Below are 15006 nucleotides of genomic sequence, written 5' to 3'. Positions count from 1 at the left end.
AATGACTTGACGTCGGTGTCTCTGATTGACGCGCTCGCGCACGCCGCACCTGCTAGTCAGAAGAGCGCGCGCGCAGGTGCGCGGGCAATTACCAAGCGAAGCGTGATAACAGCCGACTGAACAGAAAAGACCGAGGCCTTGAGATGATGTCGCGGAGTAAGTTATTGTATATATTATTTTCGATGTCGTTGCTTTACTTCAGTGTCGGGTTCTCACTCGAGTGTGTCGTCGGGTAGAGAAGGTGTGTGAAAAATACTGGGCTCCGTTCAAAAGCGACTGTGAGGAGCTCCTGGGCCGCTTCCAGCAGACCGAGTCGGTTCGGTATGAGGAGTTCTGCGCTATCTGGAGGGAGATGGACTTCTCGAGCGTGTTTTTGTAAGTCACACTTGTACAGCGTTGCACTGCTACATTTAAAGCCGTAGGGCTTGTGTTAGACATATTTAATTGCTTATGAATATGAGTGAATTAGGCCCGTATTGCTGTGCAGGTGATGGGTTTAAGATGTTTGCCACACTTAGAGGCCCTAATGCTGCTGTTGTTCTTTTTTATATTTTTTTTTTCTCCTACAAAGGAGAATTTAGCATGCCTTTTCATAGAAACCCAAACTGTCACATAATCGGTTTGTCCGGGGAACAAGGCCGTTTTACCCAAATAAAGATTCTGTCTTTTTTTTACTATCACCGTTTCAAACCTGCGTGGCTTTCTTTCCTCTGCAAAACTCAAAGTTTAGAAACACGTTGGTATGTTGATTACCACTGTCTCGCATTCCATGGACGGACAATAAAACGGGTTTTTCTCAAAATAAATATTTTTCATGTTCCAGAGGAGGGAAAGACACACAGGTTTGGAACGACACGAGAACGAGTAAATGATGACCGTTTTCAGTGTCTGCTGCGTTCTAGTCTATATCAGGGTCAGACTGATTTAGTCTGCGCTGCTCGGGTTTAGTTACTCGTACTGAGCGTGTGTCAAGTCACGTCTTTTTAGGGAGCTTTTTCATTTTTTGGAGCTCGAAAGTCACTTTAGTAGTATGCAAAAACTCCCCCCACAAAAAACAGCATAGACATTCTCCACGTATCTCTTATTAAGAAAATGATTAATACACTCCAAACAATATGACTGACTTTTTTTTTTTTCTTTTTCTCCATGTTTTTGCACGTGAAGCCTGTGTTTTTGAGCTTTAGTGTAAATTACAGTTTTGAGACTTTTTTTTTTTTTTTTTTTTTTTTTTTTTTCCTCCAACAGTGGATGTCCTTCTATCCATGAGAAGAGATGCTTCACGCAGCTAGCGCTCACCGTAGCCTACAGATACGTTCTGCCCCCGTACAGTTTTCAGATTCGTGTGGGAGGCCTGTATGTGATCTATGGCCTTTACAATACACAGCTTATTTGGCCTAAGGAAAAGGTGATTCCGTTTCTTCTGTGTTTCAATCAAGACCAATGATTCAGCTTTTGCTCGTTTCTAAATCTGAAAACCATGCTGCTGAGTACATGTCTGATTCACTCAGATCAGGGTTGCTCTGAAGGATTGGTATGATGTGCAGAAGCTCATCAACGATGCAAAAGGTTGCCAGCATTTGGATGTTGTTTACATCTTTAAAAGGCTTTTATCATCTAAAGCCTTTTGTTTCACCGCCATGCCCCAGAAGGTCAGCAGATTCTACCTCTACTATGGTGTTTTGAGGTGAAGGGCTGTATCTTCCCAAAGCGTCTAAAAGGCTCTTCTTGCAGCTCACTTTTGAATCGAGTGAACGCTTTCAGTATAACGTGAATGAAGAGTTTCGGGACCGCAGGAACAGAGTGGCCGAACTCTCTTCCATCGAAATGCTGGAAGTGAGTATTCACTAAATGTAAAATCTCACCGCGTAATTTCTTGAAATGCTGACGATTTCAAGTCAACGAACGATATTTTTCTACATGCAGGAGATCGCAAATGTGCATGGTCACTATGAGAGGCTAAAGAAATCATCAGTGCCGACGCTATCTGGAGTGACGCTGCTGAACCTGACGCATTCACTTCAGAAATGTGCTTCTGAGTACCAACAGTGGCAGGACAAAATAACAGTACGTTGATGAGCGGTAGTATATCTATTGATTCTTATTTATGTCTCTCTTTTTTTTTTTTTTTTTTTTAAAGCTCTTTTTTGTGTTGCTAACGTGCGTTATTCATAATTACATTTGTATTCAGGCTGAAAAGGATAAAAACTCGAAAAAGGGAGCCACTCAGAAATCTGAGGTGTGTTAAACCCTGCCAGAAACTTTCTACAGTAAAATATTGAACTTTTGTTTCCACCGTGGGATGAAAAAAATGTAAATTGTGACATCTCATAATTCAGATATTCTCTCAGTTCTGATTTTTTTTTTTTTTTCTAGCGATTTGGCCCTTTTCCCCTCAGAACTGTGAGAGGAACTCAGAATTTAGACGGGGGGGCAAATCAGAATTCAGAGTTTTACATTTCATTTCACTTTTTTTAATGATGCAGAATAAAGAGGGTAACTACAAGTTTCTTACAATTCAGACTTTTTTCCCCCCACTTGAAACAAGCTATCATAGTAAAGACATTTCAAATGATTGAAGCTGTGGTTTAATAAAGACTAACGTCATTGTTTCAGCAGTGCTTCAGTAGAGCTGACATGCTTGCCTCCATCAAGTCCAAGTCATACGGTCATGTGGTGAAGGTTTGACATTTTCTTGCAACAGATTCCTCTTTGCCTGTTGGTTGTGTAAACGTGGTTTACGTAGTGGGTTCAGTATTTGGAGAAAGGTACTTAATTGCCCTGCTTAAGAACATTTTAGGATACAGATGTTATCTGCATACATTCATCTCTATGTACAACTGCTGCTTTGAAACGTTTCATGCCGAAAAAGTTTTTTTTTTCTTCCCCTTTATGTGGCTTTGGGACACGGTGTAAAGGCGACAAAATCTAGGCACCACAGACAGGTTGAGATGGTCACATCAGACTCTGGGACTGATCAAGTCCTCTTTGGTCAGAAAAAGAAACCCCCATCCCTCAGGACGAGAACCTGGCAAAACTTTGGCAAACCAAGTCAGAATTGGTTAAAGCTCTCTTTTAGACATAAAACAACTTTTGAGAACATTATGTATTTTAAATAATCAGAGAGAAGTTGATGCTGGTGTAATGTTTTATTTTTCACTTTTGTCTAAAAAGGTGAGCCAGAAAAAATACAGCAATGGCTTCTAAGTGTGATGGAAAAAGACAAGACTGCCTGTAAGTGTGCAATTAATTATTCAAAAAATTATATATATAAAATATATATATATATATATATATATATATATATATATATAATATTTTTTTTTTTTTTTTTTTTCCTTTCAGTGAAACGTAGAGACATCAGAAGATTCAAGTGGTGACATGACTCTCTATCTCTGAGTTTTGTGTGTCAGTCGGCATTATGTATTCCACAGTGCTTTATTTAATAACATAAACATTTGAATGTGAAAGCATTGGTTATGTTTTGGTTTGGGCAAAAATAATAAAAAAACGACCATCCTGCTGATGGTTTTCTATTTTGGTTCTGTGGTTACACTACACTTTTTTTTTTTTTTTTTTTTTTTTTTTTTTGCTCTACAGAAATGCTTGGATTTTGGGTTACAAAAAAAAAAACAAATTTACAAAAATTTAAGTTCGGGGGTTTTATGTTTTCAGAAAGCATTAATGGTGTTTGGTTTAATTATGCAAAGTCCCCCTCTAGTGGAGAAATGTTTTTTTTTTTTTTTTTTTTTTAAAAGCACTGACCCCACTTTTTTCCACAATAGCTACAAGTATGACATAACCTTGTGATCTCCCCACAGTGTAAATGAAATCCTGTAGTGAGGGGAACCCCTTTCATTCGACCACAAAGGTCCCTCTGTGTCCTTCGACGCGCTCCACATTGCCGCAGCACTGTTGTAATCACCATGAGAAAGCCCTGATTCAGCTCTTGATACGGTGTTCCTTTCTGTGAGCTTTAAGTCTAAATAAAACCCACGAGATCTAGTTGTACCAGTGTCATCTTATCCTCAACTCAGAAAGCTGTGTATGCAAAAAACTAGGCCTAAATGACAAATTCTGCATATTGATATTTTACTTGGCTATAATTTACAGAAACATTTTTTAAAAATGTATACAGTCAAAATTGCACAGGCTAACATTTTTTACAGTAGTGGCCAAAATATGTAGTTTACCTTAAGGGGGCGCTCGACCGCTTACTTAAGTGAGCTCAACTGGGTCGCATAAATCTCGTGAGATTTAGTCTCAGAGACATATCAAAGGTATCACTTAACTTTAGTCATTTCCAAGCATTTCTGTATTCATTCGTACAAACAGCAATACTCAGCAATCCCTCTGAAATATTTTTTTTTATAAATTCTCATATGTACAAATGACTGCGTCTTCGTCCCGATGTGCACATTATCCGTCCTAAATCCTATGTGATATCAGTAATTTAGGGTAGACGGGGTGGATGGTGTGCGCTTTGGGACGCAGGAAGCGATTGGGGGAAGCCTAGCCAGCGCGGAGAAAAGTAACGGGTACCACGTGAACCCGACATACAAAAACAGCTTCGGAATCGTTCTGTATAATAATTAACACTCGAAAAAGACATCGAAATACGTAAATAGCCTTTAAATATAATATGCACAACTGAACAAGTAAGAGTAAGATTTATTTTTCGAATTCATTAATTATGATAAAGCGCTACGTTCTGTCCCTTTTCTTATCCTCCCGTTTTGTTCTAGTTACTCAATTTCATTAGTGAATATTTAAAATAATATATATTCCCAGCAGACCATAATCGAGGAAGACCGGGACCTACTGTGCGTCACCGCCAGCGCGCGTCCCCGCCTTTAGCTACGTACTGTCGCCCTCCCCGCTTAATAACGGACAGCTACTTCCTAGCTCCCAGTCAAATAGCCTCTATTTTACCGTGGTCTGAAGACTCGAGGCTCGCATAGCTATGCGCCGTACAATATAGCCGGCTATTGTTCAGCGCAGCTCTGCACGCGCCGGTGTTTACAGACTCTCGCGAGCGGCGCGCGGGATACCGACTCAGCCCTTTCGCTTTCGCCATGGCGAGCGGCGCGCTCCACAGATTCGTCCGCCTCTGTCGATACCTGCAGGACCCCTGCCATGTCGCCCGATTCCAGCAGTTCTGCGGCGTCCGCGGGACGTTTCCTAAGAAACAGACCGAGGCCGGCGAGACGCTCGGGGTCAACGGTGCTTGCGGGGGTCAGTGCGGAGACTCGGCGCGCGGACTTCCGGGCCAGAGGCTAAGAAAAAGTTTAAACGCTGATGAAAACGTTGAACGGGACGAGCGTTCCGCTAACGGACCCTCGGGGCGAGACGCGGAGAGGGACTCCAAAGGCACAGTGAAGCCTTTGCGGAGGAACTCGTTGACCGGTGATGTTGGCCAGGAGTTCATCATCGAGAACAGGTTTCTCTTTTACCTCTTCACCGTCGGAACCGAGCTCGGCAACGAGATGTTCTTCATCGTGTTCTTCCCCTTCTTGATGTGGAACGTCGACCCCTATGTGAGCCGCCAGCTGATCGTGGTGTGGGCCTGGGTGCTGTTTCTCGGACAGTCCACCAAAGACCTGGTTCGCTGGACCCGTCCCGCCTCTCCTCCTGTGGTCAAAGTAGAGGTTTTCTACAACACGGAGTACAGCATGCCCTCCACACACGCCATGTCCGGCACCGCGCTGCCCTTCTGTCTCTTCCTGCTCACGTGCAGCCGGTGGCAGGTATGATGCACGCTTGAGCTCTTTCGCTCAAAACCGATCGATAATCGCACCCACGTGAGACAAGCTGACGGTATTCTGTTGGTCTTGGCTGTTTTTCCCCACTGAACTAACTAGGATTTATTTTTGTATATTTCGAGCTATGGTTATCACCTATTCCTCGAGTGACTAGTGTGTTGTCAATTAGCCAGTAGCACTTGTCATTAATACTGCTGGCCGAAGAGTGAGAATTAACAATGTTAGTTGGTACCTAAAATTCTCTTTTGTTGAGGTGTTTATTAATGTTTAAGTTGAGAATACAACTGTTGATTGAGTTACACTTTAATTTAAGGTGTCCTTGTTGTTACAGTGGAATTATACATCTAAGTACTGAGTAATATTAATTAACTATGTGTAATTACTATATGGTTAGGATTATGGTTTGGCTTAAGGTTATTTACTTGCATGCAAATATTTAATATTTACTTGCATGTAATTGTTGTTATATATATATATATATATATATATATATATATATATATATATATATATATATATATATATATATATATATATATATATATATAAATTAAATTAAATATATATATATATATATATATATATATATATATATATATATATATATATATATATATATATACCAAATTTTGATATCATTTGTGGATTTTCTATTCCCGTTTGACTAGTATTTTCACATTTAGGTACTACTACTTATTTCTAGTTATTACTACACTGATCTATTCCAGGTTTTCTTGTGGCAAGCAACTGAGTAGACACTTTATTAGAAACTGGTACACATAGCAAACAAGTATTTAATTCAATTTTAAAATAAATTTTGAGACCTCGGACACCCAGAGTGCTTCAAGTTGGTGTGCTACCTACAAGACTATTGAACTTACTGTCCTGACTAGTCTTTACATGTAACAGTGTGCTGTTAGTAAGATTTTGGATACAGTGCAGCCTGGGTGTTAAAATTGTAATGCATGATTCCTGAACCACAGATTCTCATAATGCAATCTGCAGCGACGCCGTCCCAGCAAACGTGCAATTTGTTACCAGTGACAATAGAATAATTAAGCCTACTTGTCACTATTGGGACAGCAAAAGAAGCAGTGCCAGGAACGAGCTGAATGGTCGCTGTAGCAGTGGAAAGAGCTACTCTACACTTTACATTTTTTTTGCACGTTAGTTCTAACAAGCTAGGACTTGCTGTGCTGTATTAGACGCGCTGTATTCATTCCTGAACATCTGTCTTCATTATCAAAACAACCTACTTTTAGCGTTTCGGTTATGCATAAGCAAGCTAATAATATCCAGATGCACAGCCTTTGAAGATTTCATTCATCTAAGGCATTTTTTTTCTTTCGATATTAAAGACTGATGATTAACTAATTATGTTGTGTGTTAGCTGAGAACCTCTCCGTTTCAGTACAGGGGGTTGGTCGGTCTCTTTACAAAAGATTTTCTGCTTTCATTAATTAAGTTGTTGTAAGATATCTTTATTAATTTCCTGATGGATAAAGTTGTGTTGCTGTTTATTCTCAAAAAAACATCAGAATACTTTGAGTCAAGATCTCATTGACTACAACTACTCTTTACCTTACTCTTTACCTTCAACGGGCAAGAATGTATCAGTTTTGTATTATCTGTATGTTAGTTCATTTAGCTTTTTATACCGTTTAGATTAAGGTACCATTAGTCTCTCCATTAGGAAGCATTGTCTACTTGTATGCTTCGTATTTGATCAAACATTATATTTGAGGCCTGTTCCTAATGTTTTGTTCACAAAACTTGCTTGCAGCATCAAAATAAAAAAAGTACTAAAATAAGCTGCTTCTCTTGAGGGGAAGTGATATGTGTTTAGTTTCTATACTATTTCACTTCATTTGCCAGTGCTGTGTCCATTCAGTTCAATGCTGGCATCCTAGAATGAAGGGCATTATTCCACTGGTGCTCAAATATCGATTTTCAGATCTCAAAAGTGATTCATTAGTCTGTTGCATCCGTTGGAAAATAATTTTACAATAATTCTCATCTCAGTCAAGGAAATCAAGGTCCTCGTAATGCATTTCTACACCTATTATATACAGCAGGGATTTGATCTAGTTCTGTAGCGTTCTTCTGATACATTCGTTCTCATTCATTTCCCCCCAGCAGTTTTTATGAAGTCAGCACAAACTGACTGATAATGATGTGTAACTGCTGAAGACTCAAAGTCTTATCCAGCCGTTTGTGCAGAAAAATGGAACTCAGTCCCTTAGTTTATTTTCTTGCTTTCATATCCTCTATTTAGCAGGAAACTAGGAACAATGGCCTCAAACATGTTTCCTATTATTTCGCCATTGCTCTGGCCTCTTGTGTTCTGTAGATGATTTATTCACGCAAGCCTACAGATAGGAGAATGAAGAACTATCAGCTTTGTATTTTTTCTTTTTTTTTAACAAAGCTTCGATTTTTTTAAATTTTTTTCAAGGAAGCTGAAAATCTGTATTAACGCTTTATTTTTGGAAGTTGCTTGGAGAACCAGTGAGGTCAAGTCAGCTCAATTTTCTTTACTTGCGCACAGAGTAGTCAATGTTGATGGGATTGTGGGAGGTACTGGTATATTGCCCAGACTACTGGAGTGAATAAATGCATGAGCACAGAAGGAAAGTTCAATTGAATGCCAAAAGCGAATTAGTCCTGCTGTAAGCAGTTGTTTCAGCCTTCCCTTTGGTATGAAAAACACTACATTCTTGACTAAATATTGGATTATGATATACATACACTACCATTCAAAAGTTTTGGGTCGGTAAGATTTAATGCTCACCAAAGCTGCATTTGTTTATAAACGGTATAGAAGCAGTAAATGTCTCTATATAATGTAAATGTCTCTTGTAAAAGTCTGTATATAATACAAAAAATGTTTTTTATTTCAGTTATTTAAGTACACGAGGTTAAAAAAACATACATAACTGTATAATTTTATATTATTGTCAAAGACTAGAGAATATACTTAAAGGGACTTCAGGTGGGCCAAATTATTATTGATGTTTTCTTTTTTCCAGGTAAATTAAGCCAAGAAAGAGATTGAACTAAAAGTTTAAAATGATTACATTTCCATGAAGCGATACTGATGCAATAATAGAATTAACAAAGTTAAGGAATAGCTGTCGGGCAGCAAAATGCTCATTGGGTCAGCAGAGTCAGAAATAATCAGAGGGAGAAGAAAAGACATGAAGAAGGTGAGAAACCATCAGGAACCATTTAGTCTCCAGCGCTATCATTTTCCACTACTGCCACCTTCCTGGAGTCTCCACAAGTGCAATGTGGTTCTCAGACTTTGCTTGGGTAAAAAATCCTAAAAAAATGACCCTCACTTTATAAGAATAACATGCTGAAGTGAAATCTATTAAGACATAGGCTATATGGACTTGAACAGAATCTGGTTTACTTTATAAATAAAAATTATGGTGTGGTTTTTAGCTTCTAACACAGTTTTTTACTGAGTTTACGAATTGTCTTTAATGACTACTGAGCTACAATTCCTCATAAGTTTTTTCCTCTCTTTGTTCAACAGTACCCATTCATGTTTGGACTGAGCATTGCTTTGTTTTGGAGTGTCCTCGTGTGCATCAGCAGGATTTATATGGGCATGCACTCTGTCCTGGTGAGTAACCTTTTCATCACATTTAATCATTCTTTCTCATTGCCTTGGATCATCCAACCAATGGATCATCAAATGGCAGCATGAGGAATGAGTAAATAATGACAGTTTTAATAAGATAGTTTTTAATAAGCATGACCATTTCCGTCTGTTGCACCAGTAGCTGTGTATAATTGTTATTCAGAGCATATTAATAGGTTTTACCCAGTTCAGTGCACCTTCAGCTTTCCACGGCTTTCAAAGTTTTATAACTTTTCTGCAGCTTCGTGACTAAGGTTTTGGGAGCAGTTCAAGAAGAAGCTTAATATATGCTGCTTTAGTCTTTTGCAACCAAATAACGAAACAAATCAGTGAGTCATCACGGCTGGCTCAGTATCCTCTGATCTCGTAATGCTCATCTTTTTTGCTTTTCCTCACAGAACATCTCTGATTGGATAATTGCTTCCCTTGGGCTTGCATGAGCCAGCGGTGATCATTTACATTTTTATGTGTTAAGCAGACAGAGGCTGATAGACGGTTTGAAACACAAGCCTCGCATTAGTCATCAAGATTGACATGTTGAGTGTTAGTCATCAATGCTGAAGGTTGCACATGTAGTAACAATTACCACTGACTTCTTACTTCTGTTATTGTATTGGCAGAGGCTGTCTCTCTTTATGTTTAAATGCTGTTGGTGGGAGCGGACAGATTTAGAAAGCAGATGCTGGTTGCCTAGGTGATGGGAACCTTGTTATTTTAATGCTGTGCTCTCGATGAAGGTGGCTGAATCATCTTTGTGGAAATCTGCAAACACAAGTCTTGATCATGCACTGTTTGAATGTTTTGCAAGCCTGCGGATCAGGGCTCAACATTGTATAGTCACTTGTCCAGTTGGGCCAGTGCTCTGTCAGCATTATATCTTACGTGCTTCAGTAACCACTTTTTTTAATGCATTTTATTGCAAATTGTGCTTATATAAGTATGTCAAGGTAACCCAGGTAAAAAACAAGTACATTTCCATAATGTGATTAAAGTGCTCTATATTCGCACACTTCTATGCACTTTTAACATACTATCTTTGTATTTAGTTGCCATTATTATTGTTACAGTGTAGCCCCTGATGGGCTGTTTGACAGCTCAGGGCTGAAGTGCCTGTGATCAGAGTGCTTTGGTAGAGAAGATTAGGAAAGAAAATTCAAGGAGGGCTTAGATCTTTCCAGCCTCCATTCTACCCTCTAACTTAAAAGTCATATATATTTAAATATATATATATATATATAGTAGAAGGAAGCACTGAAGCAGGAGTGCAGTGGGAATGTGTAAATGAGACACTACCGAAAAGAATCAGAGGAGCAGAAGTGTGTACATGTATAAAATAGATGTGGACAGGTTGAACAGGCTACATGTCTGTCAGATCTAAGTGAAGAGAAAGGCTTCTTGTCATAACTACGTGGATGGCTTGTGATTAGGCATTTGCTTCTGCAGGTTCTTTCGACCTTTTAACCATTTTTAACAGCATGCACGCCGTGTTTCACATACAGACAATCAGATCGCAGTGTTCTCGTGAGGTGTGCAAAGTCAGGCTCTAATCTTCTGTTAACCTTGAATGTGCCTCGCATCAGATTAGATGACAAGGAGCAAATCGATCATTTACTGAACTGACTCATGCCTTTGCAGATGATTGTGACTTACTTTCTGCTGTGAAACAATAAAAAAAGTGAAGAATATTTTAGCCGCTCTATATCATTTCCATATAGCGAAACTGAGGATTTCAAGCAAATCTGAGGCAAAAACACTCTAAAAGTGTCAACAAAGTGGTCCAAATGTAAAATTATATTACAGGAAATAATATAATTAGCAAACTAATTATAGGAAATAAATATAAGAAATTAATTTCTGTGATGGCAAAGCTGAATATTTAGGAGCCATTACTCATTCTTCAGTGTCACATGATCGATCCTCAACAAACATTTTTTTATTTTTAGCAATATTGAATGAAAACAATTCTGCTGCTTAATTGTGATGCAAAAAGCTAGGGCACAACATTTTCTGTAAATAATGAATGAACGAACAGTGCGTTTCTCACACAAAGCTATCATATGACTTGAAATACAACAGATGAGTTACATAGAGTTACATACAGTTTTGGTACCTTTGCATTCTTTTTGAAGGACCACTGGATCCAAAATGGATCAAAATATCAAAAAACAAAGTCTGAAGGAAGAACGTTACAAACATAGTTTCATCTCACAAAATGGAGAGATGCCCTGAACATCGACTTTTAACTTTGGTGCAGCTGAATAAAGCATCTGTCTTTATCAGATCTGTATGCCATAGTCTTCCAGCCTGTTCTCAGGTCTGTTTTGACATGTTATGGTAACCATGGCCTTACATTAGTGGACTCTCTGTATAGTTAATAAATACATTGAAACGTTTCATTTCAGGGTGAATGTTTTTGTTAATTGTATGCGCAACTGGCCCCTGTTTCCGTGATGACTCATACACTGTTTATACAGATCACTGATGCTTGAACAGCACCTTTCTCTTGCCAAGCAATACCTGTTTTCACTAACCTTTATGTATTTGCCTTGCCAGTAGTGAATAAACAATGAGAATTTAAATGGCAGTTTGCCTAAAAATTGCTCACTCTCATGTCGTTCCAAATCGTTCCAGACTTTGGTTAATATTTTAAAAGAAACCTCTTTATTGAATGTCCAGATAACCAAAACGAAAAGGTCACAAAAGGTGTTATAAAATGAATCTCTGTCAAACAAGTTACAGGACAGAAACTGAAAAATATCTTCATTTGTGTAATAAACAACGTGAAGGTGAGCAAACTATGACAGAATTCAAGCTAATAAATTTGTTCCTTCATCTCCACAGGAGGTGATCACGGGCTTCCTCTACAGTGTGCTCATCCTGGCGGTCCTTCACCCCATGCTGCATGACATCGACACGTTCTACCTGTCCCACAGCTTTGCCCCTCTGGTCGTCCTGCTTGTGCATGTAGGCTTCAGCCTGGTGGCCTTCTCGCTGGACTCATGGAGCACCTCCCGTGGCGACACGGCCCAGGCGTTGGCCACAGCTGCCGGAGCCGCTTTGGCTTGCCGTCTGAACTACCAGCTGGGTCTGCAGCCAGATCCCCCCGAAGAAGCTCTCCCTCTCACCTTGCCCCTGATCGACGGGGCCTTACTGACCCGCTCCATCATGCGGCTCCTGGTAGGAGTGGCTGTGCTTCTAGCTGTCAGGGCTGCTATGAAGGCGGTGGCGATCCCGCTGGCCTGCAGGATCTTCGGCGTGCCGTCGGATGACGTACGGAAGGCCAGGCAACACGCACACATTGAACTGGCGTACCGGTTTTTGGTCTACGGCACAGTGGCCTACTGCTGCGTTTTTCTGGTGCCACTTCTCTTTGGCTTCCTTGGCTTATCCTGAAGAAAATCCCTCCGTTTAACCTTGTTATTATCCTCGTTTTTATCCTAGCTTAACCTATACATGACCTGGACTAGTGAAGGTCCTCCGTTGTAGTCGAAACCAACAAACATTTGGTTGCAAATTTCACCAGCTTCATTTCCATGCTAATTTATTTCACTTGTTTTGTTCACAGATTTTACCGAACTGATGAATTTGAACAGGGTTTTTTTGGCACATTTGTTTTGCATATTCTTGAACGTGAGTGCGTGTCGCGTCATGACCTTCAGAGGACCTGTTCAAAGCTCCCGACTCTTGAACGTCAATGTTTATAGCCATTCTCAAAAAGCTTTCAAATGTTTCCTACATTTGTCTTCAGTAGATTTCCTTCAGCAGACTGACACCCACCCATCCAGGACCCTTGTGCTTTCTCTTGCTCAACAATACATTGGATTGTTTCTCGCTGTACCGATTTTGGCTCAGTCTGCTGTCCTTCACATAAATTTTTTGCAAATTAAGTGAACATCCTTGTCTCCTTGTCATGGTTTTTCCTCAAGGGCTCGTTCTCATAACATTTTGTAATTCTCTGTTCTTCCTGAGGCTTGTTTTTCTTCTCGGTGGGTCCATTCCACTGCCGTGGCCCTAATGGTTCATTCAGTGTTTCAGGAAAGACTCTTAAACATGAGAGGCATAAAAAGTTGTTCTTATCTAAAAAAAAAACTGGTTGAGTTCACTCCTCACAATAGTGGCAATGCATTAAGAGAATGAAGGGAGGGAACTTCCCGTCAGTATGAATGCTATATACAAGAACTTCCTGTGGATGTGTTAGTCTGAAACCCAAGCCTGGAAAAGGCCGCTCTGAACATGAATGCATCATATCTTTACCATTGTCTTTGTCAATGTATTATTTATATGCATCATTATAGGAATAGTGAGTGAATAGCTCAGTATTCTGAGCAAAACAAGTGGATGTTTGTAATATTTCTGTTAGTGTTTCTCATTTTCTTCAAGTTCTTTTTAAAGGGATATTTCACCCCAAAATCTAAATTAATAATTTACTTACCTTCATGTTTCAAAAAGTGGAACTCATTAATTATACTGTTTAAACTTTTTTTTAAATAATCTTCTCTTGTACCATTTGTAATTACATGTGGGTGAATCTTTTTTTTGTTGTTTTGAAGGAACTATCACTTTTTGTAACAGTTGGCTAAATTGGGATGCTAAAATTCAGAGCTGTCGAGTGCTGCAGGTATTCTGCATGTATCCATTTGACATCCATGTTATCCCACACTGTAGTCTGGGGGAGATGCATTGAAATCTTTTCTCCAGGAACACACTAAGTGTGATTTTATTTAATAGTCTCAACTTGCTTGCTTTGTCCACTTGTCTGAGTTCACTGCAGTTTTAGCTTTTTAAATATGATTGGGCATGATGACATGGCTGAAGTAAATCCGACATATATTTTCTGAGTGTCAGTATTAACCTAGGTAGTTGTTATGTTGTCTTTGAACTAGTACTCTATCCTTGCGGTATATTTTGTTATTGTGTTCAGTTTCACAAGCAAATGATGTAAACCCAGTCGTGAAAGAACATTCATTGCTCAGAAACCCTAGTGCCTTGCATCCTTATTTTTCAGGGCAACTTTATCCTCCAACTAGGCACAAGACACCACAGCTGTCTCTGTAAACAGTATTGATGGTGGAAATATTGTCATGCATCCATAATGTTCATTTTGCAGAACTAATAGTTGGTTATGTAATTGAAGGTTTTTCTGTTCACTTTTTTTTCTCACATTTGATGTGTATCTACAGATTTATTTAATGTGCTGTATGTGGAATTATTACCGGGTTTCTGGTAACATTTTTTTTTGAAGGTGACATTTATCTGTGCACCAATATTAAATAAAGGAAACAGTTGTGAATATATTCAATTGTGGTCAGTTGTGCGATATAGTAAATGTACCATAACTGAATGATGAGCTGTTTTATTTTACAGTGCACTGAGCTGAAGTGGATATCATATCACAGACGGTTGGATGGTGTTTTAGGGTTTCCTGCGAGGAAATGCATTATGAATGAAGATTGTACACCTTACCTGTGCTGAACTTCGAGCCGTTCATGGTCATCTACTCACAAACGTACTGTATCTGTAGTACGGCTCCTAGTCTGCAATGTTCTTGACATTTTTCTGTTATTATTGTGAATAAAAAACCAATATGAATTACCACTA

The 15006-nt window shown here is 39.3% G+C and overlaps 2 protein-coding genes across 3 annotated transcripts; both read left to right on the top strand.

Moving 5' to 3' along the window:
• Nucleotides 1-19: 19 nt before the first annotated feature.
• snapc1a (small nuclear RNA activating complex, polypeptide 1a) lies at nt 20-3500 on the top strand. Of its 2 annotated transcripts, none has more exons than XM_043237581.1 (11): nt 20-156; nt 237-375; nt 1246-1405; nt 1509-1649; nt 1732-1833; nt 1924-2064; nt 2189-2236; nt 2617-2679; nt 2916-3048; nt 3172-3231; nt 3343-3500. In XM_043237581.1, the coding sequence occupies exons 1-11, from the start codon at nt 144-146 to the stop codon at nt 3375-3377; spliced, it is 1035 nt and encodes a 344-aa protein (XP_043093516.1). In that variant the 5' UTR covers nt 20-143; the 3' UTR covers nt 3378-3500. The 2 variants fall into 2 exon arrangements, with proteins under 2 accessions (XP_043093516.1, XP_043093515.1); XM_043237580.1 differs by having other exon boundaries at nt 2614-2679.
• Nucleotides 3501-3581: 81 nt separating this feature from the next.
• On the top strand, nt 3582-15006 carry sgpp1a (sphingosine-1-phosphate phosphatase 1a). Its single transcript, XM_043237579.1, has 3 exons — nt 3582-5744; nt 9301-9390; nt 12250-15006. The coding sequence occupies exons 1-3, from the start codon at nt 5073-5075 to the stop codon at nt 12799-12801; spliced, it is 1314 nt and encodes a 437-aa protein (XP_043093514.1). The 5' UTR covers nt 3582-5072; the 3' UTR covers nt 12802-15006.

Source organism: Puntigrus tetrazona, chromosome 4 (genome assembly GCF_018831695.1).
Source record: "Puntigrus tetrazona isolate hp1 chromosome 4, ASM1883169v1, whole genome shotgun sequence".
NCBI classification, from domain to species: domain Eukaryota; kingdom Metazoa; phylum Chordata; class Actinopteri; order Cypriniformes; family Cyprinidae; genus Puntigrus; species Puntigrus tetrazona.
The sequence above is the reverse complement of the archived record's forward strand: the minus strand, read 5'-3'. Positions and strand labels throughout refer to the sequence as shown.